The sequence below is a fragment of the Heloderma suspectum genome, chromosome 4 (assembly GCF_057233095.1).
Source record: "Heloderma suspectum isolate Gila_16-S chromosome 4, 16-S_ref, whole genome shotgun sequence".
Lineage (NCBI taxonomy): Eukaryota > Metazoa > Chordata > Lepidosauria > Squamata > Helodermatidae > Heloderma > Heloderma suspectum.
Genome location: NC_139461.1, coordinates 144069925 through 144095484, shown reverse-complemented (window position 1 = coordinate 144095484; position 25560 = coordinate 144069925). Strand labels below are relative to the sequence as shown.

At 43.1% G+C, this 25560-nt stretch overlaps 1 protein-coding gene across 5 annotated transcripts in view; it reads left to right on the top strand.

Moving 5' to 3' along the window:
• The window catches only part of SLC24A3 (solute carrier family 24 member 3), a 269195-nt gene that overhangs the window by 177422 nt on the left and 66213 nt on the right, over positions 1-25560 (top strand). For 3 of the 5 annotated variants that reach the window (XM_084850757.1, XM_084850753.1, XM_084850754.1), the window contains 2 exons: positions 22044-22118; positions 23862-23946. In XM_084850757.1, coding sequence (XP_084706883.1) covers positions 22044-22118; positions 23862-23946 — 160 coding nt within the window. The remainder of the gene's footprint in view (positions 1-22043; positions 22119-23861; positions 23947-25560) is intronic. The other 2 variants (XM_084850755.1, XM_084850756.1) reach the window with 1 other exon arrangement.

Here is a 25560-nt window from a genome sequence, read left to right as displayed (position 1 = left end):
TGCATTTGGTTTCTTTTTCCTAGGTGCAGAACTTGGCATTTGTCCCTATTAAATGTCATTCTGTTGTTTTCTGCCCAGCGCTCCAGTCTATCCAGATCACTTTGAATTTTGTTTCTGTCTTCCAAAGTATTAGCTATCCCTCCCAATTTTGTGTCATCTGCAAATTTGATCAGCATTCCCTGCACCTCCTCCTCCAAGTCATTAATACAAATGTTGAAGAGCACTGGGCCCAGGACCAAGCCCTGCGGTACCCCACTCGTTACCTCTCCCCAGTTTGAGAAGGTCCCATTGATAAGCACTCTTTGAGTCCGATTCTGTAGCCAACTGTGGATCCACCGGACCGTTGTTTCATCTAGCCCACTTTGAGCTAGTTTGCCCATCAGGATATCATGGGGCACTTTGTCGAAAGCTTTGCTGAAGTCGAGGTATATGATGTCTACAGCATTCCCACGGTCTACAAGGGAGGTGACTTGATCAAAAAATGAGATCAGATTTGTCTGGCAGGACTTGTTTTTGACAAATCCATGTTGGCTTCGAGTAATCACGGCATTGTTGTCAAGGTGTTTCCAGATGGATTGCTTTATGATCTGCTCCAGAATTTTCCCAGGGATTGATGTCAGACTGACTGGTCTGTAGCTCCCAGGTTCCTCCTTTTTACCCTTTTTGAAGATAGGGACAACGTTAGCCCTCCTCCAGTCATCTGGCACTTCCCCCGTCCTCCATGATTTCTCAAAGAGAACAGACAGCAGTTCTGAGAGTTCTTCTGCCAGTTCCTTTATGACTCTAGGATGCAGTTCATCTGGCCCTGGAGATTTGAACTCATTCAAAATAATGAGGTGTTCCTTGACCATATGCCTGTCGATCTCAAGCTGCAATCCTGCCCCTTCAGCCTGTACTTCGCCTTTGCCAGGGGGGTCATAGACCCTCTTTTGGGAGAAGACTGAGCCAAAGTAGGAATTGAGCACCTCTGCCTTTTCTTTGTCATCTGTTATCGTTTTGCCATCCTTATTTAATAGCTGAACCACCATTTCTTTCCTCTGCCTTTTACTATGCACGTAGCTGAAGAAAGCCTTTTTGTTGTTTTTAACAACCCTTGCTAACCTCAGCTCATTCTCAGCTTTAGCCTTCCTGACGCCATCCCTGCAATTCTGTGCTATCTGCCTGTACTCTTCCTTTGTTACTTGGCCTTCTTTCCACTTCCTATATGTGTCCTTTTTTGTTTTCAGGTCATCCCTAAGCTTTTTGTGAAGCCACATTGGCTTCTTCTGTTGTCTTCCACCTTTTCTTCTTGTTGGAATTGCTTGTGATTGTGCCTTGAGAATTTCCTTTTTTAAAAGCTCCCACCCATCTTGGACTCCTTTTCTCGCTAGCATCGCTTGCCATGGGACCTTACTGATCATTGTTCTGAGTTTATGAAAATCAGCTTTCCTAAAATCCAGGGCACGCGTTTGACTACACTCGGCTTTTGCTTCCCTTAGAACCAAGAACTCAAGTACAACATGGTCGCTTTCCCCCAGAGTTCCTGTAACTGCTACTTTATCCACTAAGTCATCTCTGTTGTTAGGATCAAGTCAAGGATAGCCGATCCTCTAGTTCCTTCCTCTACTTTCTGTAGGAGGAAGTTATCTGCCACACAAGTCAGGAATTTCCTGGAGGGGCCTTGTTTTGCAGAATTTGTCTCCCAACAAATATCGGGGAAATTGAAGTCCCCCATTACTACTACATCATGCTTCCTTAAAACATTGGCTATTTGCTTTTCAAAAGTTTCATCCTTGTCTTCTCCTTGATTGGGTGGCCGGTAGTAGACTCCGACCACCAGGTTCCTTTTATTCTTTGCTCCATTTATTTCAACCCAGATGCTCTCGATGGGGCTACCAAGCTCCTCCTCCTGTGTTTCTGTGCAGAGATATGTATTTTTCACATGCAGTGCAACCCCACCTCCCTTTCTGTTCCTCCCGTTCTTTTTGAACAAGTTATATCCTTCAACTGCTGTATTCCAGTCATGAGAGTCATCCCACCAAGTCTCAGTTATACCTATCAGGTCATAATTTCCCTCTTGTATTATGGGTTCAAGTTCGTTCTGTTTGTTTCCCATACTCTGGACATTAGTATATAGACATCGAAGACCATGTGCTTCATAGTCTGGCTTTCTTCCTACATGTGTCTGAAGACTATTATTGGGCGCTATCAGAGCTGTTCTCTCCATTGCAGTGCATGCGCCTATGTCCATTGTTACCCCCAACATTACATCTCCCTTCCCCGTGGGATTCAGTTTAAAGCCCTCCTGATGAAGTTCTTCATGCTGTGGCCAAACACATTCTTCCTATCCTTTGTGAGGTGCAATCCATCCCTAGCCAACAGCCCATAAGTCAAAACCAAGTGAAAACAACAGCAGTGATAATTAATCATGTCAATCAGCAGCAATCCTCAGCCTTAAATGCATTCTAAAAATGTTCTAACTTTTCAGTAAAAAGTAGAGTGAAAACCTATAGCTACCACAACAGAATTTATTTTTATTTCATGAGAAATAGCTTGTTAACAGGGATACTCATAGGAAGGGGTTATTGCCTTCTATTGTGCTGATACATATCTGTGGTTTATGCCAATATGTTCAGTTTTTGTAGTTCATGGAATCATTACCTCTTGTTTGAATCCATTTGGAATTCACTGTCAGCCATTTTGAGAACCAGCATTTCTTCTGACAATATCCAGCATCCAGACTTCCAGGTTGATTCAGGCACTGAATTCCAGGGAGAATTCTCAATTTGGCATGAGGAGTCTTCTCCTTCTCACTGCACAAAGTAGCAAATGCACTGAGGTGTACTACATTTATTTGAACAGAATAGTTTCCTGGGTCTCTGTCTGGACCAGCCAGGATTCAAATCAGTAGCCTTCAGGTCTCTGCATTGCTGCCCTTCATGGTGATGGGCATTTAGCTTACCATTAATAGGCCTTTGGTCTGATCCAGCAGAGCTGTTCTTATATTCTTACCTGAGGGCCAAAACAGACATCATTACTTTAAATCAGTATCTAGCTGCTGGGTTTCTCCTCTCCATGTTTACTCTAGAGTAGGCACAGAGGGCCTAATCTGGATCTGAAAGCCCCCCTCCATTGCCCATGCTATGGTTCCAGTGCAGATTGGGGGCCCTGCACCTACTCTAGAGGAAAAAATAAAAACCTGTAGCTGTTGGATACAAATTTAAAGTAATATCTTTTTTTGGCCTTGAGCCATCCGAGAAGGCAAGGTGGAAGACATATAGTTTCCCCATACCTGAGCATGCTTCCAAACATGGTTGCAAACTCCCCTTCCCAAAGCAACCTATTGTTTCCTCAGTTTGGAAGCAACTCTTATAATTGGTCTTATAGAGTGGTTAGAGCAGCCTTCTGCAACCTGATGCACTCCAGATGTTTCACACTACAGCTCCCAGAAATCCTGACCATTAGCTATGCTGGCTGGAGCTGATGGGAGATGAAGACCAGGACATCTGGATGGGAACAGATTTGGGGAGGCTGGATTACTGGATTACATAGTTTATTGTCAAACACATTGAAGTTGTTCTAAACTTACTTTAGTTCAATAATCACATAGTAATAGGGTTTATCCAAAATGATTTGTGCTGTGAGGAAAATAATTGAACAGAAGGATCTTCATTTACAAAAGAAATGCATTTTGTACTAAAGGAATCTGGTTGGACTAAAAATCTGGTGAAATTAATCTGATGGATCAGTTTTTCCATGAGATGTTGATACCACAAATTTAAGGTAAACGGACCTGTGTTTTTCCATTTCTAAAATGGCAGTGAGAAGAAGTGAGATTATGATTAGATCTTTGTAGCAAAAGTGATAGTAACAAAAATTCTTAATAAGTCAAGTTTGTGGTCAAGGTTAATTATTTTTAGCATGAGAATTTACTTATCTTCTGGATTGTGTGCCTGAAATCTAATAATAAGGTAGCTTAACAGTTCCAGAACTAGTGTCACTGAAAGAAAGTCCCTACTTATTATTTGGAAGACATGACTTCTTCCATACATAAAGATAAATACTTATATAAGGGAAACTGTGTGAAGAACAGAACACTTTTACAATGAGTGTTAAACAGGTTTTCACATTTTTTGTGTCTGTGCAAAGGACACCGTACCAGCCCACATCTGAACAGTTAGAAATTGTACACTTACTATTTATTGGCTGCACCAAATAGAGATTCTGTACCAAGTAGAGATTCTGTGTGCTGTGTTTCTTGGTAGCAAAAATGGCAATTGGGGACCTTTCAATCTTCATCTGTTCCCAGAAACAGGAGAAGACATATGCATTACATTATTTGGCTTGAATAACTCCATTTAATTAAATGAAAACATTTTGAGAGAATATCATTTGAAAAGGAAATGGCTGGTTGCTGTGCTACTTGTCACATTGACAATGTGCTAGTGACAAAAAGCCACAGGACCATAGGAAGCTGCCGTATCCCAAGTCAGACTATTGTTCCACCTAGCTCAGGATTATCTACACAGAGTGGCAGTGACTCTCCAGGGTTTCTTTCCCAGTCGTACTTGGAGAAGCCAGGAATTGTTGAGCCTGGGAAATTCTGCATACAAGACATTTGCTCTATCATTGAGCTGTGATCCCTTCTCACCCTTAAGATCACTTGCAAATGTGGACACAATGTATGAAGAGCCACAGAAGTGTCCCTTTCACCTTGTGTATGCTCGTTGAGAAACTGATATATAAGGCAATGTTTATTGACTTCTGTGCAAGTAGTGTTCTGACCTTCCATCTAAGTTAAATCAGTTTTAAAATGCAGGAGGAAGTAATGAGCTTTCTTACCATTACTCTTTCTTCTGTGTCACTGAAGGACACTGCTCTGAGTTTTTACGGGATGAGTTATTCAAATAATTGGATTGTTTTCTCCACAATTATGCTATTCAAACTATGAAGATTCAGTCCTAATAAATAGGCAATTAATTCATTCCTTGCTTATCTCTAGTGTCTTATCAGTTTGGGTTGAGCTGCTTTATTTTCTGGAATAAAAGGTCATGTTTGCAGAGTGTCCTTGCTTGCTGTTTTCCAGCTTAGATGCTTTCATTAATATTTCTGTAGCAGTAATGCACTACCTTAAAACAGAAAGCAAAATAAAATATTAACAGCTATAAAAAGCTGCTCTGAAAGTTATTCATCTCTCAAGAGTAATACATTCTCTATAAGAAACCTATGTGCTGATCCACTGCACTACTTGACACTGACTTAAAATCAGTCTGCCTGGCCCTTCAATGAGACATCGTTTTTTACATGCCATGAGGACATCCAGTGTTGAGCTGGTTGTCTGGAACTCCATGGCTTATACCGGGAACTCAGTGGTCTTAGGTTGGGACATGAACTGTGTGTGCTAAGGCCTTAGTGCCCTCTTCAGGCACTCAAGGGACAGGGTGTGTGCAACAGCTGTGACATTCAATATGAGTGAGGCATTCTGTTCAAAGTAATCAAAACTATGCAATGTATATAACCGTACCCAGCTGTCATGGAGTAGGATTCTAGCTTAGCTTTCTACATGCAGGAAGTTTTACTATGGTAGAGGAGCATGTTGTTGTTCATTCGCTCAGTCGCTCAGTTGCTTCCGACTCTTGGTGACTTCATGGACCAGCCCACGCCAGAGCTTCCTGTTGGCCATCACCACGCCCAGCTCCCCCAAGGTCAAGTCTGTCACCCCCAGAATATCATCCATCCAGCTTGCCCTTGGTTGGCCCCTCTTCCTTTTGCCTTCCACTTTCCCTAGCATCAGCATCTTCTCCAGGGTGTCCTGTCTTCTCATTATGTGGCCAAAGTACTTCAGTTTTGCCTTTAATATCCTTCCCTCAAGTGAGCAATCTGGCTTTATTTCCTGGAGTATGGACTGGTTTGATCTTCTTGCAGTCCAAGGCACTCTCAGAATTTTCCTCCAGCACCAGAGTTCAAAAGCATCTATCTTCCTTCGCTCAGCCTTCCTTATGGTCCAGCTCTCACAGCCATAGGTTACTACGGGGAATACCATTGCTTTAACTATATGGACCTTTGTTGTCAGTGTGATGTCTCTGCTCTTAACTATTTTATCAAGAGTTGTCATTGCTCTCCTCCCAAGAAGTAAACGTCTTCTGATTTCCTGGCTGCAGTCAGCGTCTGCAGTAATCTTTGTGCCTAGAAAGACAAAGTCTGTCACTGCCTCCACGTTTTCTCCCTCTATTTGCCAGTTATCAATCAAGCTGGTTGCAATAATCTTGGTTTTTTTGAGGTTTAACTGCAACCCAGCTTTTGCACTTTCTTCGTTCACCTTCGTCATGAGGTTCCTCAGCTTCTCCTCGCTTTCAGCCATCAAAGTGGTATCATCTGCATATCTGAGATTGTTAATGTTTCTTCCAGCGATTTAAACTCCAGCCTTGGCTTCATCAAGCCCAGCACGTCGCATGATGTGTTCTGCGTACAGGTTGAATAGGTAGGGTGAGAGTATACAACCCTTGTTGTTGTTCAGTCGTTCAGTCGTGTCCGACTCTTCGTGACCCCATGGACCATAGCACGCCAGGCCTTCCTGTCCTGCGCTCTCTCCCGGAGCATGCTCAAGTTCATATGCATTGCATCGGTGATGCTCTCTAGCCATCTCATCCTCTGCCGTCCCCTTCTCCTTTTGCCTTCAGTCTTTCCCAGCATCAGGGTCTTTTCCAGGGAGTTTTCTCTTCGCATTAGGTGGCCAAAATATTGGAGCTTCAGCTTCATTATCTGTCCTTCCAATGAGCACTCAGGGTTGATTTCCTTTAGGATGGACTGATTTGACCTCCTTGCAGTCCAGGGAACTCGTAAGAGTCTTCTCCAGCACCACAGTTCGAAAGCATCAATTCTTCGGCGCTCAGCCTTCCTTATAGTCCAGCTCTCACAGCCATACATTACTACTGGGAAAACCATAGCTTTGATTAGTCGGCATAGCTTCTTACTATGCTGTCTAGGTTGGCCATAGCTTTCCTCCCAGGGAGCAAGCGTCTTTTAATTTCATGGCTAAAGTCACCGTCTGCGGTGATCTTGGAGCCCAAGAAAGTAAAATCTGTCACTGCTTCCATTTCTTCCCCTTCTATATGCCAGGAAGTGATGGGGCCAGATGATCTTAGTTTTTTTAATGTTGAGTTTCAAACCAGCTTTTGCACTCTCCTCTTTCACCCTCAACAAGAGGCTCTTGAGATCCTCTTCGCTTTCTGCCATTAGGGTGGTATCGTCTGCATATCGGAGGTTGTTGATAATTCTCCCAGCAATCTTAATTCCGACCTCTGATTCATCCAACCCGGCATTTCTCATGATGTACTCTGCATATAAGTTAAATAAGCAGGGTGACAATATGCAGCCTCGTCGTACTCCTTTCCCAATTTGGAACCACTCGGTTGTTCCATGTCTGGTTCTTACTGTTGCTTCTTGACCCTCGTACAGGTTTCTCAGGAGACAGGTAAGGTGGTCTGATACTCCCATCACTTTAAGAATTTGCCACAGTTTGTTGTGATCCACACAATCCAAGGCTTTAGCGTAGTCAATGAAGCAGAAATAGACGTTTTTCTGGAATTCTCTTGCTTTCTCCATGATGCAGCGAATGTTGGTGATTTGATCTCTAGTTCCTCTGCCTCTTCTAAACCCAGCTTGTACTTCCGGTAGTTCTCGGTTCGCATACTGCTGAAGCCTAGCTTGTAGGATTTTGAGCATCACCTTGCTGGCATGTGAAATGAGCGCAATGGTGCGGTAGTTTGAACACTCTTTGGCGTTGCCCTTCTTTGGAATTGGAATGTAAACTGACCTTTTCCAGTCTTGTGGCCAGTGTGGAGTGTTCCAGATTTGTTGGCATATTGAATGCAGCACTTTAACAGCATCATCTTTTAGGATTTTAAATAGCTCGGCTGGAATACTGTCATCTCCGCTAGCTTTGTTGTTACTAATGCTTCCTAAGGCCCACTTGACTTCACTCTCTAGGATGTCTGGCTCAAGTTCAGTGACCGCACTATCATGGCTATCAGGGACATTCAGATCTTTCCTGTATAGTTCTTCTGTGTATTCTTGCCACCTCTTCTTAATCTCATCTGCTTCTGTGAGGTCCCTGCCTTCTTTGTCCTTTATCATGCCCATCTTTGCACAAAGCGTTCCCTTGAGATCTCCAATTTTCTTGAAGAGATCTCTAGTCTTTCCCATTCTGTTGTTTTCCTCGATTTCTTTGCATTGTTCATTTAAGAAGGCCTTCTTGTCTCTCCTTGCTATTCTCTGGAACTCTGCATTCAGTTGGGTATATCTTCCCCTTTCTCCCTTGCTTTTCGCTTCCCTTCTTTCGTTAGCTACTTGTAAAGCCTCATCAGACAGCCACTTTGCTTTCTTGCATTTCTTTTTCGTTGGGATGGATTTCGTTGCTGCCTCCTGAACAATGTTACGGACCTCCGTCCATAGTTCCTCAGGCACTCTGTCTATCAGGTCTAATCCCTGAAATCTATTCCTCACCTCCACTGTATATTCATCAGGGATATGATTTAGGTCATACCTGAACGGTTTAGTGGTTTTCCCGACGTTCTTCAATTTAAGCCGAAATTTTGCAAGAAGCAGCTCATGATCTGAGCCACAGTCAGCTCCAGGTCTTGTTTTTACTGACTGTATGGAGCTTCTCCATCTTTGGCTGCAAAGGACATAATCAATCTGATTTCGATATTGACCATCTGGTGACGTCCATGTGTAGAGTCGCCTCTTGTGCTGTTGGAAAAGAGTGTTTGCTATGATCAGCATGTTCTCTTGGCAAAACTCTATTAGCTTTTGTCCTGCTTCATTTTGTACACCAAGGCCATGCCTGCCTGTTATCCCGGTGATTTCTTGACTTCCTACTTTAGCATTCCAATCCCCTATGATGAAGAGGACATCTTTTTTGGGTGTCAGTTCTAGAAGGTGTTGTAGGTCTTCATAGAACCGATCAACCTCAGCTTCTTCGGCCTCAGTGGTTGGGGCATAGACTTGAATTACTGTGATGTTGAATGGTTTGCCTTGGATTCGTACTGAGATCATTCTATCATTTTTAAGATTGTACCCCAGTACTGCTTTTCCCACCCTTTTGTTGACTATGAGTGCTACTTCATTTCTTCTAAGGGATTCTTGCCCACAATAGTAGATATGATGGTCACCTGAATTAAATTCGCCCATGCCTGTCCATTTTAGTTCGCTGATTCCCAAGATGTCGATGTTCAATCTTGCCATCTCATGTTTGACCACCTCCAGCTTACCTTGATTCATTGATCTGACATTCCAGGTTCCTAAACAATATTGTTCTTTACAGCATCGGATTTTCTTTTCACCACCAGACACATCCACAGCTGAGTGTCCTTTTGGGTTTGGCCCAGCCGCTTCACTCTTTCTGGAGCTACTTGGAAATACCCTCTGCTCTTCCCCAGTAGCATATTGGACACCTTCCGACCTGAGGGGCTCATCTTCCGGCGTCATATCTTTTAGCCTTGTGATACGTTCCATTGGGGTTTTCTTGGCAAGAATACTGGAGTGGGTTGCCATTTCCTTCTCCAGTGGACCACATTTTGTCAGAACTCTCTGCCATGACCTGTCCGTCTTGGGTGGCCCTGCACGGCATAGCTTATGGCTTCACTGAGTTACGCAAGCCCCTTCGCCACAACAAGGCAGTGATCCATGAAGGGGGTATACAACCCTACCATACTCCTTTCCCAATCTTAAACCAGTCTGTTGTTCCATGGTCTGTTCTTACCGTTGCTTCTTGGCCGTTATACAGATTCCTCAGGAGGCAGACAAGGTGACTTGGTATCCCCATCCCACCAAGAACTTGCCACAATTTGTTATGATCCACACAGTCAAAGGCTTTAGAATAGTCAATAAAACAGAAGTAGATGTTTTTCTGAAACTCCCTGGCTTTCTCCATTATCCAGCGGATATTGGCAATTTGGTCTCGAGTTCCTCTGCCTTTTCTAAACCCAGCTTGTACATCTGGCAGTTCTCGTTCCATGAATTGCTGGAGTCTACCTTGCAAGATCTTGAGCATTATCTTACTGGCATGTGAAATAAGTGCCACTGTTCGATAGTTTGAACATTCTTTAGTGTTTCCTTTTTTGGTATGGGGATATAAGTTGATTTTTTCCAATCTGTTGGCCATTCTTCTGTTTTCCAAATTTGCTGGCATATGGCATGCATCACCTTGACAGCATCATCTTGCAAGATTTTGCAAGTTCAGCTGGGATACCGTCATCTCCTGCTACCTTTTATTAGCAATGCTTCTTAAGGCCCATTCAACCTCACTCTTCAGGATGTCTGGCTCTAACTCATTGACCACACCATCAGATCTATCCCTGATATTATTATCCTTCCTATACAGATCTTCCATATATTCTTGCCACCTTTTCCTGATCTCTTCTGCTTCTGTTAGGTCCTTGCCATCTTTGTTTTTGATCATACCCATTTTTGCCCGAAATTTACCTCTGATGTTTCTAATTTTCTGGAATTGGTCTCTTGTCCTTCCTATTCTATTATCTTCTTCCACTTCCATGCATTGCTTGTTTAAAAATAATTCCTTATCTCTTCTGGCCAACCTCTGGAATTTTGCATTTAATGGGGCATATCTCCCCCTATCACTGTTGCCTTTTGCTTTCCTTCTTTCTTGGGCTGCTTCCAGTGTCTCAGCAGACAGCCATCTTGCCTCCTTGGTTTTCTTTTTCTTTGGGATGTTTTTTGTTGCCTCCTCCTGAACAATTTTGCGAACATCTGTCCATAGTTGTTCCAGGACCCTATCTACTAAATCTAGTCCCTTAAATCTATCCTTATTTCCACTGCATATTCATTAGGAATATTAGTGAGCTCATATCTAACTGATCTGTGGGTCTTCCCTATTCTCTTTAGTCTGATTCTAAATTGTGCAATAAGAAGTTCATGATCTGAACTACAGTCAGCTCCAGGTCTTGTTTTTACTGACTGTATAGATGTCCGCCACCTTTGGCCACAAAGGATGTAGTCAATCTGATTTTGGTGTCGACCGTCTGGTCAAGTCCATGTATAAAGTCATCTTTCAGGTTGTTGGAAGAGAGTGTTTGTTATGCACAGTGAGTTGTCTTGGCAAAATTCTATCAGCCTATGTCCTGCTTCATTTTGTTCTCCCAGCCTATGCTTGCCTGTCATTCCAGGTGTCGTTTGACTACCCACCTTAGCATTCCAGTCTTCTGTAATGAAAATAACATCTCTTTCTGGTGTATTATCCAGTAGGTGCTGCAGATCCTCATAGAACTGATCTACTTCTGCTTCTTCAGCATCTGTGGTTGGGGCGTATATTTGGATCACTATGATGTTAAATGACTTACCCTGAATTCGATAATTCTATCGTTTTTTGGATTGTATCCAAGCACTGCTTTAGCCACTTTATTATTAATTATGAAGGCTACTCCATTTCTTCTGTGGTCCTCTTGTCCACAGTAGTAATTTCCCATCTGAAGTGGTACTGTCCAAAAAGGACTGTACCACATGCTATTTTTGCATGTTTTAATTAGCTCTGGGTTTGTGTATTGAGAGATCAGCATTTCCTCTTAATAAGAAAACTCTGTCAATGACAACAGAATGGCTGGGGAAAGGTGCCAATCAGAGGACTTTTACTAGTATGAGAGAACTGGAAAGTCATCATAATGGGGCTGCAAACATGATGAAGTTCACTGGTTATTAGGTGCTAGATTTTGTAATGGAAAACTCTAAGCAATAATAAAGCAACCAGGCATTATTATCTGGCTTGTAAAAGAGGAAAGAGCTGACTGAGGAGTTTGTTTTACTGAGGAGTTCATCTTCTGGATTCCTGACTGAAGGCAACAAAACTCCTTATAGTATTGCCAGGTCTCCGAGCTTGACCTGGAGTTTCAGGGTTTTCAGGTCTCTAGGGGAAGAAGCGAAAGCTCAGGGTGAAGGCAGAATCAAGAAGACAGGCTGTTTTCTGCTTGGCTCCATGAGAGCTTTTGCTATTAGCTCTGCTTCCTATCCATCTGGCTCTAGCCTGAGGCTCTTCCCCTGATGAGACTGGTGCCATCCTTGTCTCCCACCAGACACCACTAGGCTCCATCCCTGTTCCATCAGGCACCACCTCCTGATCTGCCTGGCATTACCCCATAGCTCCAAGGCTCTGCCCTCTGCATCTTATGATTTGAACCTCAGGAGACCTGTCAACCCTAGATCTATCTTCATTGAAACCTCCATTAGGAATCAAGGTTAGTCTTCAAATGTTACAAATTTCCTGCATGGGGGGTACATTTGTGTAGAAATAACTGCAAACTTTGACGGGCTGCAGCTTCCCAGTGCCTACATATATGCAGTGAAAAAGAAACATATGATTGTCACATCTGACTGTTTTGCAAACTTTTTCCATGGAAAGGCAACCGTGCCTCAGGCTCCAGATTTAAGATGCTATTAACGGGGGTCAGACAGGGAGACAATCATGTGACCTATAATCCATCCAGAAGTTCTGTACAAGCGCCATTGAAATGAATGGGACTTGTGCAAGAGCAGATTGCAAGCAGTCACTGAAGAAGCTGCTAATAACATCTACTGGATCAACATTGTTCGGCTTACATCGTACACCTCTGTTAGGATCAACTAAGATTGGCTGCCTGCTCTGTGTACTTGAACCTCTTGTGATGGGATATGCAGGGTTGCAGAGTTGCAGAGTTGAGGAAGAAATGGCAGTATGTTGGGGCCCAGCTCCAGTGTGGCATTGAACCCTGTAGTTTTACAGTCAGAATCTAATCGGAAGTGGTCTGGAAGGTTTTGGAACCAAGTTCGGTAGTGAGAAGCCCAGGGCCTAAGAGTTTGATGATGCCTAGCTACTCATGTAGTGGCAAGAGGAAGGAGGGCTGGTTTGGGCCTAATCAGTCTGTGGAATGCCAGAATAAATGTGAGCTTATCTCACATAAGGGGGTTTTCAGAGGTGTCACACAGGTTGATATAGCAACTCAAGAGGGTGGAACAGAGTCACCTGTTTGGCATAGGGCTTGTTTATGGGCTATTATTTCCTGTCAATTAGAGAATCATAGAATAGTAGGGTTGGAAGGAGCCTATAAGACCATCGAGTCCAACCCCCTGCTCAGTGCAGGAATCCAAGTCAAAGCATCCCTGACAGATGGCTGTCCAGCTTTGTCTTGAATGCCTCCAGTGTGGTAGAGCCCACTACCTCCCTAGGTAGATCATCGAGAGGTGCGTTATTGCAGCCTCACCCTTGCTTTTAAGCCAATGCCCAGGCTGGGAGACTTGGCTAAGAACGTCGTCCTTAATGTCCATCTTTTATTGTCCATTGTTTACTGCCTGTAACCCTTAATGTTTGGGATTTCCCTCCATCTGAACTGTGAGATACACTTCTCACCTGGACTTTAATCTGTTTCATCTGTCTGTGAAATCTAGAACCCTGTCTGTTTGAACTGGGAATCATTAAGAACCTGCAATGGAATGTATTGTTATACTTTTCATAGACCCTGAATTCTTGTTTGCTATGGCTTGTGTATCTTCATCTTCGATAGCCCAAAGGGCCTGCTGCCTTGGGCTGACCGTGACTCTTGGATTTTTCTGTGCCTTGACCCATATAGCGTAGAAATACCAAAGTGGAAGCTAAAAAACAGGTAAAGGTAAAGGTGTCCCCAACCAGTCGTGTCCAACTCTAGGGTGCGGTGCTCATCCCCGTTTCTAAGCCGAAGAGCCAGCGCTGTCCGAAGACACTTCCGTGGTCATGTGGCCGGCATGACTGAACACCGAGGTGCACGGAACGCTGTTACCTTTCCTGCCGAGGCGGCACCTATTTACCTACTTGCAATTTCTTGCTTTCGAACTGCTAGGTTGGCAGAAGCTGGGACTGAAGACGGGAGCTCACTCCGTCACACAGCACTCGGGTCTCGAACTGCTGACCCGCTGACCTTCCAGTCTGCAGTTCAGCATCTTAACCACTAAGCCACCGCGGTCCCTAAAGTGGAAGCTATGGTTGTCTAAATATCTGCATATGTGGGTTTACATGCTCTTGAACCTATGTTTTACTCTTGGATTTGATAAACCTGGACCCATGTAGCATGGAGGTACCAACAAAGAATTCAAGATGGGACTAAATCTCTCTCTGTGTGGTTATATCTACATCTTTTTCTAGAACCCTTGTCTTTGATTGTCTGGGATGGTTTACGCCAGGAATAATTTGATCCCCTTGCCCAGTATCCAGAACTGTAGAAATCGCAACAGGAAAACCAAGTTGTATTGATCTCTAACCATTATAGTTATTAGCTTTTGACTGTTCTTTGAACTAAGTAATGAGCCTATAGTTAATTACTTCCAGCTATATGATTTCTGGACAGGCATGGGCGAATTTAATTCAGGTGACCATCATATCTACTACTGTGGGCAAGAATCCCTTAGAAGAAATGGAGTAGCACTCATAGTCAACAAAAGGGTGGGAAAAGCAGCACTGGGGTACAATCTTAAAAATGATAGAATGATCTCAGTACGAATCCAAGGCAAACCATTCAACATCACAGTAATTCAAGTCTATGCCCCAACCACTGATGCCGAAGAAGCTGAGGTTGATCGGTTCTATGAAGACCTACAACACCTTCTAGAACTAACACCAAAAAAAGATGTCCTCTTCATCATAGGGGATTGGAATGCTAAAGTAGGAAGTCAAGAAATCACCGGGATAACAGGCAGGCATGGCCTTGGTGTACAAAACGAAGCAGGACAAAAGCTAATAGAGTTTTGCCAAGAGAACATGCTGATCATAGCAAACACTCTTTTCCAACAGCACAAGAGGCAACTCTACACATGGACATCACCAGATGGTCAATATCGAAATCAGATTGATATGTCCTTTGCAGCCAAAGATGGAAAAGCTCCATACAGTCAGTAAAAACAAGACCTGGAGCTGACTGTGGCTCAGATCATGAGCTGCTTCTTGCAAAATTTCAGCTTAAATTGAAGAACGTAGGGAAAACCACTAAACCATTCAGGTATGACCTAAATCATATCCCTGATGAATATACAGTGGAGGTGAGAAATAGATTTCAGGGATTAGACCTGATAGACAGAGTGCCTGAGGAACTATGGACGGAGGTCCGTAACATTGTTCAGGAGGCAGCAACGAAATCCATCCCAAAGAAAAAGAAATGCAAGAAAGCCAAGTGGCTGTCTGATGAGGCTTTACAAGTAGCTGAGGAAAGAAGGGAAGCGAAAAGCAAGGGAGAAAGGGGAAGATTTACCCAACTGAATGCAGAGTTCCAGAGAATAGCAAGGAGAGACAAGAAGGCCTTCTTAAATGAACAATGCAAAGAAATCGAGGAAAACAACAGAATGGGAAAGACTAGAGATCTCTTCAAGAAAATTGGAGATCTCAAGGGAACGTTTTGTGCAAAGACGGACATGATAAAGGACAAAGAAGGCAGGGACCTCACAGAAGCAGATGAGATTAAGAAGAGGTGGCAAGAATACACAGAAGAACTATACAGGAAAGATCTGAATGTCCCTGATAGCCATGATAGTGCGGTCACTGAACTTGAGCCGGACATCCTAGAGAGTGAAGTCAAGTGGGCCTTAGGAAGCATTAGTAACAACAAAGCTAGCGGAGATGACAGTATTCCAGCTGAGCTATTTAAAATCCTAAAAGATGATGCTGTTAAAGTGCTGCATTCAATATGCCAACAAATCTGGAACACTCCACACTGGCCACAAGACTGGAAAAGGTCAGTTTACATTCCAATTCCAAAGAAGGGCAACGCCAAAGAGTGTTCAAACTACCGCACCATTGCGCTCATTTCACATGCCAGCAAGGTGATGCTCAAAATCCTACAAGCTAGGCTTCAGCAGTATGTGAACCGAGAACTACCGGAAGTACAAGCTGGGTTTCGAAGAGGCAGAGGAACTAGAGATCAAATCACCAACATTCGCTGCATCATGGAGAAAGCAAGAGAATTCCAGAAAAATGTCTATTTCTGCTTCATTGACTATGCTAAAGCCTTTGATTGTGTGGATCACAACAAACTGTGGCAAATTCTTAAAGTGATGGGAGTATCAGACCACCTTACCTGTCTCCTGAGAAACCTGTACGAGGGTCAAGAAGCAACAGTAAGAACCAGAGATGGAACAACCGATTGGTTCAAAACTGGGAAAGGAGTACGACAAGGCTGCATATTGTCACCCTGCTTATTTAACTTATATGCAGAGTACATCATGAGAAATGCCAGGTTGGATGAATCAGAGGTCGGAATTAAGATTGCTGGGAGAATTATCAACAACCTCCGATATGCAGACGATACCACCCTAATGGCAGAAAGTGAAGAGGATCTAAAGAGCCTCTTGTTGAGGGTGAAAGAGGAGAGTGCAAAAGCTGTTTTGAAACTCAACATTAAAAAAACTAAGATCATGGCATCTGGCCCTATTACTTCCTGGCATATAGAAGGGGAAGAAATGGAAGCAGTGACAGATTTTACTTTCTTGGGCTCCAAGATCACCGCAGATGGTGACTGTAGCCATGAAATTACAAGACACTTGCTCCTTGGGAGGAAAGCTATGGCAAACCTAGACAGCATAGTAAGAAGCAGAGACATCACCTTGCCGACAAAGGTCCGTCTAATCAAAGCTATGGTTTTCCCAGTAGTAATGTATGGCTGTGAGAGCTGGACTATAAGGAAGGCTGAGCGCCGAAGAATTGATGCTTTCGAACTGTGGTGCTGGAGAAGACTCTTACGAGTTCCCTGGACTGCAAGGAGGTCAAATCAGTCCATCCTAAAGGAAATCAACCCTGAGTGCTCATTGGAAGGACAGATAATGAAGCTGAAGCTCCAATATTTTGGCCACCTAATGAGAAGAGAAAACTCCCTGGAAAAGACCCTGATGCTGGGAAAGACTGAAGGCAAAAGGAGAAGGGGACGGCAGAGGATGAGATGGCTAGATAGCATCACGGATGCAATGAATATGAACTTGAGCACGCTCCGGGAGAGAGCGCAGGACAGGAAGGCCTGGCGTGCTATGGTCCATGGGGTCACGAAGAGTCGGACACGACTGAACGACTGAACAACAACAATATGATTTCTGGAGAGTTGCAACCATTAAGCTTTTGCTGTGGGAGCTAACAAGCTCATTTGTGAAACCTGATTTGCTACCAATACAAGTTCTTACTGTTTCTAGTGTTTTGTGTTAGCTTGCCAGAATATGTTTGTGCCAAAAGATGGCCATTTGACACAGTATTGCTTTTGCAGGTCTCAGTATAGCATCAACCTCCCAAGGTAGCTTGTTGATTCTTCTCAGCCTGGCTATAAATCATGGATGAACAACTAAAGGCCCCAGGGTCAAATCAGGCCACCCCAAAGAGGCTCTCCCCTTTCTTGCCAACCTAAAAGCAACAGAGTCATATGGAGGAAATGGTGGTTGTAGCACTGGGACTTGCCGACACTCTCCTAGAGACTCCCCTTTCACTCCTTCCTCAACAAGGCCCTCCCATAAAACTAGTTGCTTACCAGAATTATACATAATTCTTGGTTGGGTTTTTCCCTTTGCCCAAGCATCAGCCAGATTCGGGCCTTGCCTGTGTGGCTCCTCAGCCTAGCCTTACTCCAGGTTTTCTTTCCACCTGCCTACTCCCCTCTCCAGTCTGTCAGCTTCTCTATCTGCTTGCGCTCCTACTTGCCTGTGCTTCTGCCATCTGGTTCGTGCACGCACACTTGGAACAGATTTCTTGGTTCAGGCCCTGGCTTGCCATTGGCTCTGCCTCCAGTCTGTCCTTCCTAGCCCCATTCTCCATCCAATGCTGGCCCACTCCTGGAGGAACTCTCTCTTCAGCTCGTCTGTGCTCAGCTACCTATGCCCCACTGCTGGCTCTCTGTCTCTTGGTGTTTACATTACTAGTTCAGGATTTAAAATACAAGCAAGCAAAAGGTAGCTGTCAGGAGGAACTTGCGTAATCAAGACAGACAGAGGCACAGTGGAAACACAGATGATAATGGGCGTTTTGCTGCTATAAACCAACCCTTAAGCAACATAGTTCACCACATTAATATAATGATGCCATGACTGTACCAGAAGAATTTAAATGACTCTCCCCTTTGTTGGAGATGTCAAAAAGAGAAAGGGACCCTAAGGCACATGCTCTGGACTTGTCCAGTGCTGGATCCATTCTGGAGGAATGTGATTGAAAGGATCAAATTCACTCTTCAATCAGATTTTGACATATTAGGCCATACAGTGGTGTTAGGACTCAGGCCATCAGTATGGAAGAGTGACACACCACAAATGGACTGGTTGCTAAGGGCAACTCTAGTGGCTAAAAGGGCAACTCTAGTGGCTAAAAGATTGAAGCTCCAGGCATGGAAGGCGAAACACCCACCCAGGTTTGAAGCCTGTTGTGAGGCCATGTCATCTTTGGCCTCCCATGAATTAATGTTGTTTAAACACCTGTTGAAGGAGGACAGAGGCCTCCTGATTTGGCAGCCATATGTGGAACTGTTTGATTAACCACTCCTATTAAGTTATTTTCCCCTTTTGCTTTCATTTGGATATTATTTTGTCTGCCTGTCTGTTTGCTTTGTTTTTGGTTTTCCTCAGTTAGTCCTGAGGTGGGATCACTCATGTGGTGGGGGTTATTGGAGAGGGGGGGAGGGTTGGTAGGAAAAAAGGACTGTGGGCTCCTTCACACGGAGCTTTTATCCTGCTATTGAGATGGCTCAATCATGGATGTTTGCGGGCTCTTTCGATGATGTCGTGAACCTTCAGGGCGTCTCCTTCACTAAATGCCCTTTGTTCCATTTTTAAATAACTCCCAGACATTACCAGATAGTGACATTAACCACATATTTTTGTAGATGCCCCTATTATATGCATCCAACATAATCAAGTACTACTTCATGGCATCTGTATTAGTTTATGGAAAGCTTGTCAGATTTACACGCATTTTCCTCTACCCTCTAAATTGGAATAGTCCATGCAAGCCATCAATACAGTTCTGGCTCCTTTCCAACCATTACAATTATAGGCAATATTGCAGGCAATTATAGGCAAATATTATAGGAAAATCTAGGATCCCTGTAAGCTGTATGAGGTACAATAGTGTGTTAGTTGGGAGTTGAGGGCACCTCTCAGAGGAGAAGTTCATACACTACCCTATAATAAAGAGATAATTAATCTAGTGAGAGGCCATGATTTGGATTTTATTATTTATTAAGACTAAAATTCTTTTTGATTCTTCAGGAATTATAATTATACATATAATTCCATAAAATGATCCTGGCTACTTATATATTCTTGTTTCCAGTTTAAATTGTCAAATAAGCTATGGAAGTTTATTTGGCATCTCAGGAAAGGATTAAAATTAGTGGCCACAATCCAGTGTCTCAGAGGCATGTGCACAGAGTTCTATGCCCAACAAATCTTCCTGTTTCTATGAACGGAAGAATATAATCTCTGTGTATAATAGGAATTCCCTGCATAGGTCTGCAATATTTTCCTTCATAGAACAAAAATAATTTTTATCAGAGAACAAATTATAGCATATAAATTTAATATGAATGCATCATGCTTCACAGTTTTTTATTTTTTATGGATGTACTATATCTTTCTCTTTGCATAACAAAATATTTAAATTCAAATAAGTATTTTAAAGATTTTTTTGCTGAAGTAACTAATTAGATAGGGGAATGATTGTTGTATATATCAATGGAAGATGTGTTCTGTCTATTGTCTTTATTGCTGAAATTCTAAATTAAAAATCATAGAAAAAGTATAAAAAGAAGCTCTTGTGCAGGCATTAGGCTCATGTCCACTGACTCTGTATTAGTCTGCATAAGGCCCCTGATCCAAAACTTCTCCAGTGCCTAATGCTTACACAGAGCTCTGTGCAAAGCGATGGGGCCTGTGGACCTGCTCCTCCACAAAAGTGCATCCAGACATCCTTGCAGTTTGGGAGCTTTGGTGCATATTAGAACTCTCCTTCAAGAAGCCATAGGGTGAAGGTACACGAGTTCAGCACTTAATCAAAGTTTATTTAATCAGCATTTGGCCTATGCTGAACACGTCTGGGCGTTGGCAGAGGCACCACTAGAAGAAGCTGAGCAGCAGCAATTAACAAGTCAGTTAAAATATTATGCTGGTGTCTGTAATGTTTACATAGTTGATATTGTATGTCATTTATTTTATATTTTTATTATTTATTGTGATAGTATATTTTTCTATTTTTAAAAATATGTTTTGGAAACCTCTTTGATCTTTCTGAGAAAGTTAACAATAAAAAAGCAGAATAAAATTCACCCAAACAAGGAAGAGCACATAGAAATAAATATAAAAATGCAATAACTATATAACTGTAATATACTAAAGGTGCATACAAATGCAAAATAGGACTCTATATTCATATATAGGCCATATAGAAGAAAGTGCATAATACAAGAATGTCCTCATACAGCACCAAGTGCACAATTGCTACTTACTATCCAAAACTGTATCCAGTATGCAGGATCACCCACTATTTCATGTGAGTCTGGAAAGGTACTGTATCTGAATATGTACAGTTTTGATACTGTGCATTATTGGATGTTACACAACCCATTTTTGAGAATGAGTCAGAGATCCAATGCTTTTCTAGTATCCTATTACATTCACAGATTGGGTAATGTACAATAGTGCAGAGTAAAAACATTGAGTATGGCCACCTTCCAGTTAAAATAAATGGGAAGGCTCTCTTGCAAAGTGGGGTTGGATTGCACCCATGCCCCATGTTTCAGCTATATCCAGAGAACCCTCTCTCAGAATAAGCAAGGTTGTGTTGGATATATTTAAGAATGAGATGCTGTGATTGAATGCCCATCTAGATGGCCTTTGGCCTCGCTATTAACTTGACACATGAGTCCTAAAAGACAGATCCAGCTCCTGTGCAATTGAGGAGGGGCAAAGCAGAGGTGGAGGGTTGCAAAGGCAGTGAGTAACCAGCAAGAGCAACTCTCCTAGTGATTCAGACTAGTCAGCAAGCACAACTTGAAAGCTTTTATAGGAAGTCAGGGAGTATCACCTCAGCTGTCCTGGCCTTTGCTATAAGGAAGCTTCCATAATTGGTGTGGATAATCCCCCAGCAGTTCCATCCTTTGGCCAAAGCTGTGTGGTAGTGGAAAAGCTGAATGTGCCTGCCATCCCATCAGTGATTTCTTCGAGACCTGCTGGTGGGCTTGCATTAAGATGAGGGTAGCATTTTCCCCCTTTTATACCACAAAGCCAGTCATGCAGACAATGCTGCTAGCACTGACACTTGATAGATCTGTTAATGGGGAGCAGAGTTCCAGCTGCATGTCATGAGAATGTAAGATCAGACACCTATCTAGTCCAGCATTCTGTTCACACAGCTGCCAACCAGATGCCTATGTGAAGCCCACAAGCAGGACATGAGTGCAACAACACCCTCCCGCTCATGTTTCCCAGCACCTGGCGTACAGAGCCACACTGCGTCTGATGCTGGAGGTAATATATTGACAGCATGACTAGTAGCCATTGATAGCATTCTCCTCCATGAATTTGTCTAATCCCTTTTTAAAGCCATCCAAGTTGGTGGTCATCTAGTGGTAGCAAATTCCATAGCTAACTATGCGCTGTGTGAAGAAATACTTCTTTTTGTCTGTCCTCAGTCTCCCAGCATTCACATTCATTGGATGGCTCCAGGTTCTAATATTGTACTACCAACAGTGCTTTGATGGATGTGTACAACTATGTTTGGAAGTGCATTGAATGCATTTTGGGACACATCTACTCTACAAGCATATGTTGATTTTATACTACATATTTCCACAAAAGATCCTAGAATGGTAGCATGGTGAGGTAGATATTGAAAGGCCTCTGTTAGAGACATCAAGCTCCTGCCCCTCACACACACAACTACAGTTTCCAGGGTTCCCTGAAGAGAAGTCTATGGTGGAGATATGCCTTTCATATAATTCCAAAACCAATATGCAGATGTATCTTAATTCAACAGAATTAAAGAAGGACATTACATTAATACCTTCTAAAAGGAATCCTTTCTCTTTTCCCAGGCGGTCTACATGTTCTATGCATTGGCTATTGTCTGTGATGATTTCTTTGTTCCTTCATTGGAAAAGATTTGTGAAGTGAGTATCCGCCGATGCTACTTTCTCACATTTATTAACAGAGTGTATAAGCCAGAGTTATCATCTTTCCTTTACAAGCCGTCAGGTTTAATGTCTAAATCAGGCTTCTCCTGTCTGGTTCCCTCCAGATGTGTTGGACTGCAACTCCTGTAATTGCCAACCAGCAAGTCTGGTCTAAATTATTTGGTCATTTCTATGAATTTAACTTTCTTGAACATCTGTAAAATTCCACCATTTCCTCTCTATAACCCCATCACCTTCAAAAATGAAATAAGAACATAGGAAGGACTCTGCTGGATCGGACCACAGTGGCCAACTAGATGCTCCCAGGAAGTCCACAAGGTGGACCAGGAAGACATATAGTCCTCCCCCAGTATTGCTCTCCAGCAAATATTATTTAGTGGCTTACTAGCTTTGAATATGGAGGTTCATGGCTAATAGCCATTGATACGTTTATCCTCTGTGAATGTGTCTAATTCCCTTTTAATTAGGGAATGTTAAAATAGTGGCCATCACTACATTTTAGAGTAGTGAATTCCATAAATGAATGGTGTGCTTGCTTTCTTTTGCCTTTCCTGTCCCCAAACCTCATAGGGGAGATGTTCCAATCCCCTTGCTCATTTTGATTGCTCCTTTTTGCACCTTTTCCAGCTTTACAATATATTTTTTTAATGGGGCAACCAAAATTGTACAGAGTATTCCAGACCTGGCTGTGCCATAGATTTGTACAAGGGCATTATGATACTGGCAGTTTTATTTTCTGTTCCTTTCCTAATAAACATAGCATGGAATTTGCCTTTTTCAAAGCTGCTGCATACTGAACTGATGTTTTCATTGTGCTATTCACCATAAACCCAAGAACTTCTCCTGGTTTGTCACCACCATTCAGACCCCTAATTAAGAAGTACAATGATTTTATAGAGCTTCACATTTCTATAATTATAAAAATGGAACTGTGCAATGTTTGTGGCTGAGTTAAAGAATGTGTGTAAAATCTGACATTTGAAATTATTTATAAAAAGTAGTTGTTTAAAATTATGTAACATATTTATACAGGAAATCACATATATACAGGCTGATGATGTGATAATGTCTTTTATTAGCAGCCAAGTAATTGTTGGTAATGACGATAACACCTAATTATTTTGACAGCGATCAGCCACTAGAGAGGTAATGTACTAATGCCCCAATGAAAGAGGCAGAACAGAGGAGATTCACAGGCTGAAACAAGAATCAACATATCTAACTGTACCCTGAGCCAAACGTTGCCTGTGTTGTGAACCAAACATTGTGTCCATGCCTGTCCCACATGATTTCCTGTATGTGTATGTTACTGGAGTGGCATGGGACAGAACCATGGGGAGAAGCCACAGCAGTGCTCCTCTAATGCATGAACTAAAGTAAAACCATTACCAGCACAATCCTATGCATGCCTACGCAGAAGTAAGCCCTATTAAATTCCATGGGACCTACTCCCAGGTAAGCGTGTAGGATTGCAGCCTTAGATACTGGATGGCACTCCTCTAGCGTCCTCCTGTTTTAGAGTGATGTTGGAGGAAATACTTTGGGGAAAGAATTTGCTGCAGCCTCCACTTCTTTGCATATCTTCGGATACTCTTCTGCTTGGGGAGGATGTTGGAGGGGATGGTGGAGATCTCCATGAAGCTTTCAACTCTCAGGCAGTCATAGCCTGGGTATCTGTTCTGTTTTGCTTCTGAGAAGACACTTTTTCTCTCTCCATAGCGCTTGCACCTCAGTGAAGATGTGGCCGGGGCAACATTCATGGCAGCTGGCAGCTCTGCTCCAGAGCTGTTTACGTCTGTCATAGGTAAGTAAATCACCAACTTCTTGCTGTCATTTGTGAAAGTAAACACAGCTATTTATAGTTTTGTTCTTATCCCATAAAGGGGGGGGGGGTGCGCGAGAGAGAGAGAGAGAGAGAGAGAGAGAGGCCAATATTGATGGAAGAGCAAACCCATAAGATTAACTTTAGAGCTCGAAAAAGCAACAGAATGACACAGTGGGTGTCTCTGTGGCCCTGTGCACAAGCACTGGGAAGTTGCCACAATGACAGCCACATCCAGGGGCATTGCAAGATGCATGATTTTTATGACAAGATGATTATCCTGGAAAAAGGTATGTTTGGAATGACCCGCAAAAGGAGGGTTGGTTAGGAATGACCAGCCTGCATTTGCTTAATCAACACAAAATGCAATGCTTTTGAATGATATCCCGGTACTTAGATACCACTCAGAAAGGGCTGTGAAGAATGGCTCGTTCTTCAACTGGAGGTTACTGCGATACTTGAGGACAGAAGTTTGGTGAGAGCTGTTGCAGAGATAATGAAAACGGGAGGGCCCATCACTCAGTCCCAGAGCACATTCCTTGCATTCTTCAAGTTCCTGGCACCTCCACAAAGGATCTCAAGGGGGTAGGGCAGGCCGGAGAAGGACCTCTGCCTGAGATGTTGGAGAGCCCCTGCCAAATCTAAGTAGCTAGTGCTGGGATGGATAGAAGCTGACTTGGTATTAGGCAGGTTCATATGTTCATGTTTTCCTTTGTTTCATCTGAGGTGAAGGTAGGGCCAAGGGAGAATAAGGAGCAATACAGCAATTTTCAGTAGGACCTGTCCTCTGAGCACATAACATGCTGGAAGGCCAGGCTGATTGGTTGCTGCTGAGTCAAAACCTCTTGGAGGAAGAGGAAAGTTGCTTTAAAAACTCTTTTGCCCTTCTGTTAAGGGAGAAATATTCACCACCAGCAGTGTTCAGGCAAGGAGGCATATTCTGCAGCTCAAGCCCCCTACTCCAGAGTGTGATTTTGGGAAGGGAAGGATCAGAGCCACAGGGCATGGCAAATTCAACTACTTTGTCTCTCTAGGTTTGCGTTGGATTGGTGTGCTCATGTGTGGTTATGCAGGAGGAAGAAGAAAGGAGCTGTGGGTATGCAGCAGTATGAAGAGCTGTTAGGCCAAATCAGACATTATTTAAAAGACATAGCTAGCAGCTTCATGTTTTTTCATTTTACTCTAGAGTAGGTGCAGGGCTCCTGATCTGGATTGGGACCTTAGGGTGGGCAGTATTGGGACTTTAACTCTTTTCCCCCAGCTATGGACCCTATCTGGATCAGGGCCCCCACACTTGCAATTTCTGTATCTGTTTTGGTCCCTAGATTCTTGTTATGGAATGTTTGCAAAGGGCTCTTAGCCATCACATCCTTCCTGCATGAGGAGAAGCCAGCATTTTGCACTGATAATTACTGTAGTGGAATATGTAGTCAGGACAACCTGCTTAGCAAAGATTTACTGATGTACTTTGCCTTGGGAAAGGCCAGCAGCTCCGTTTAGTTTGGTCTCCAAACACTGTCATGCATTTTTAGATGTATACCATATTAGAATGGATCCAGGAAAATGCATTTTCTGTGTCGAGTCCTAAAGACATAT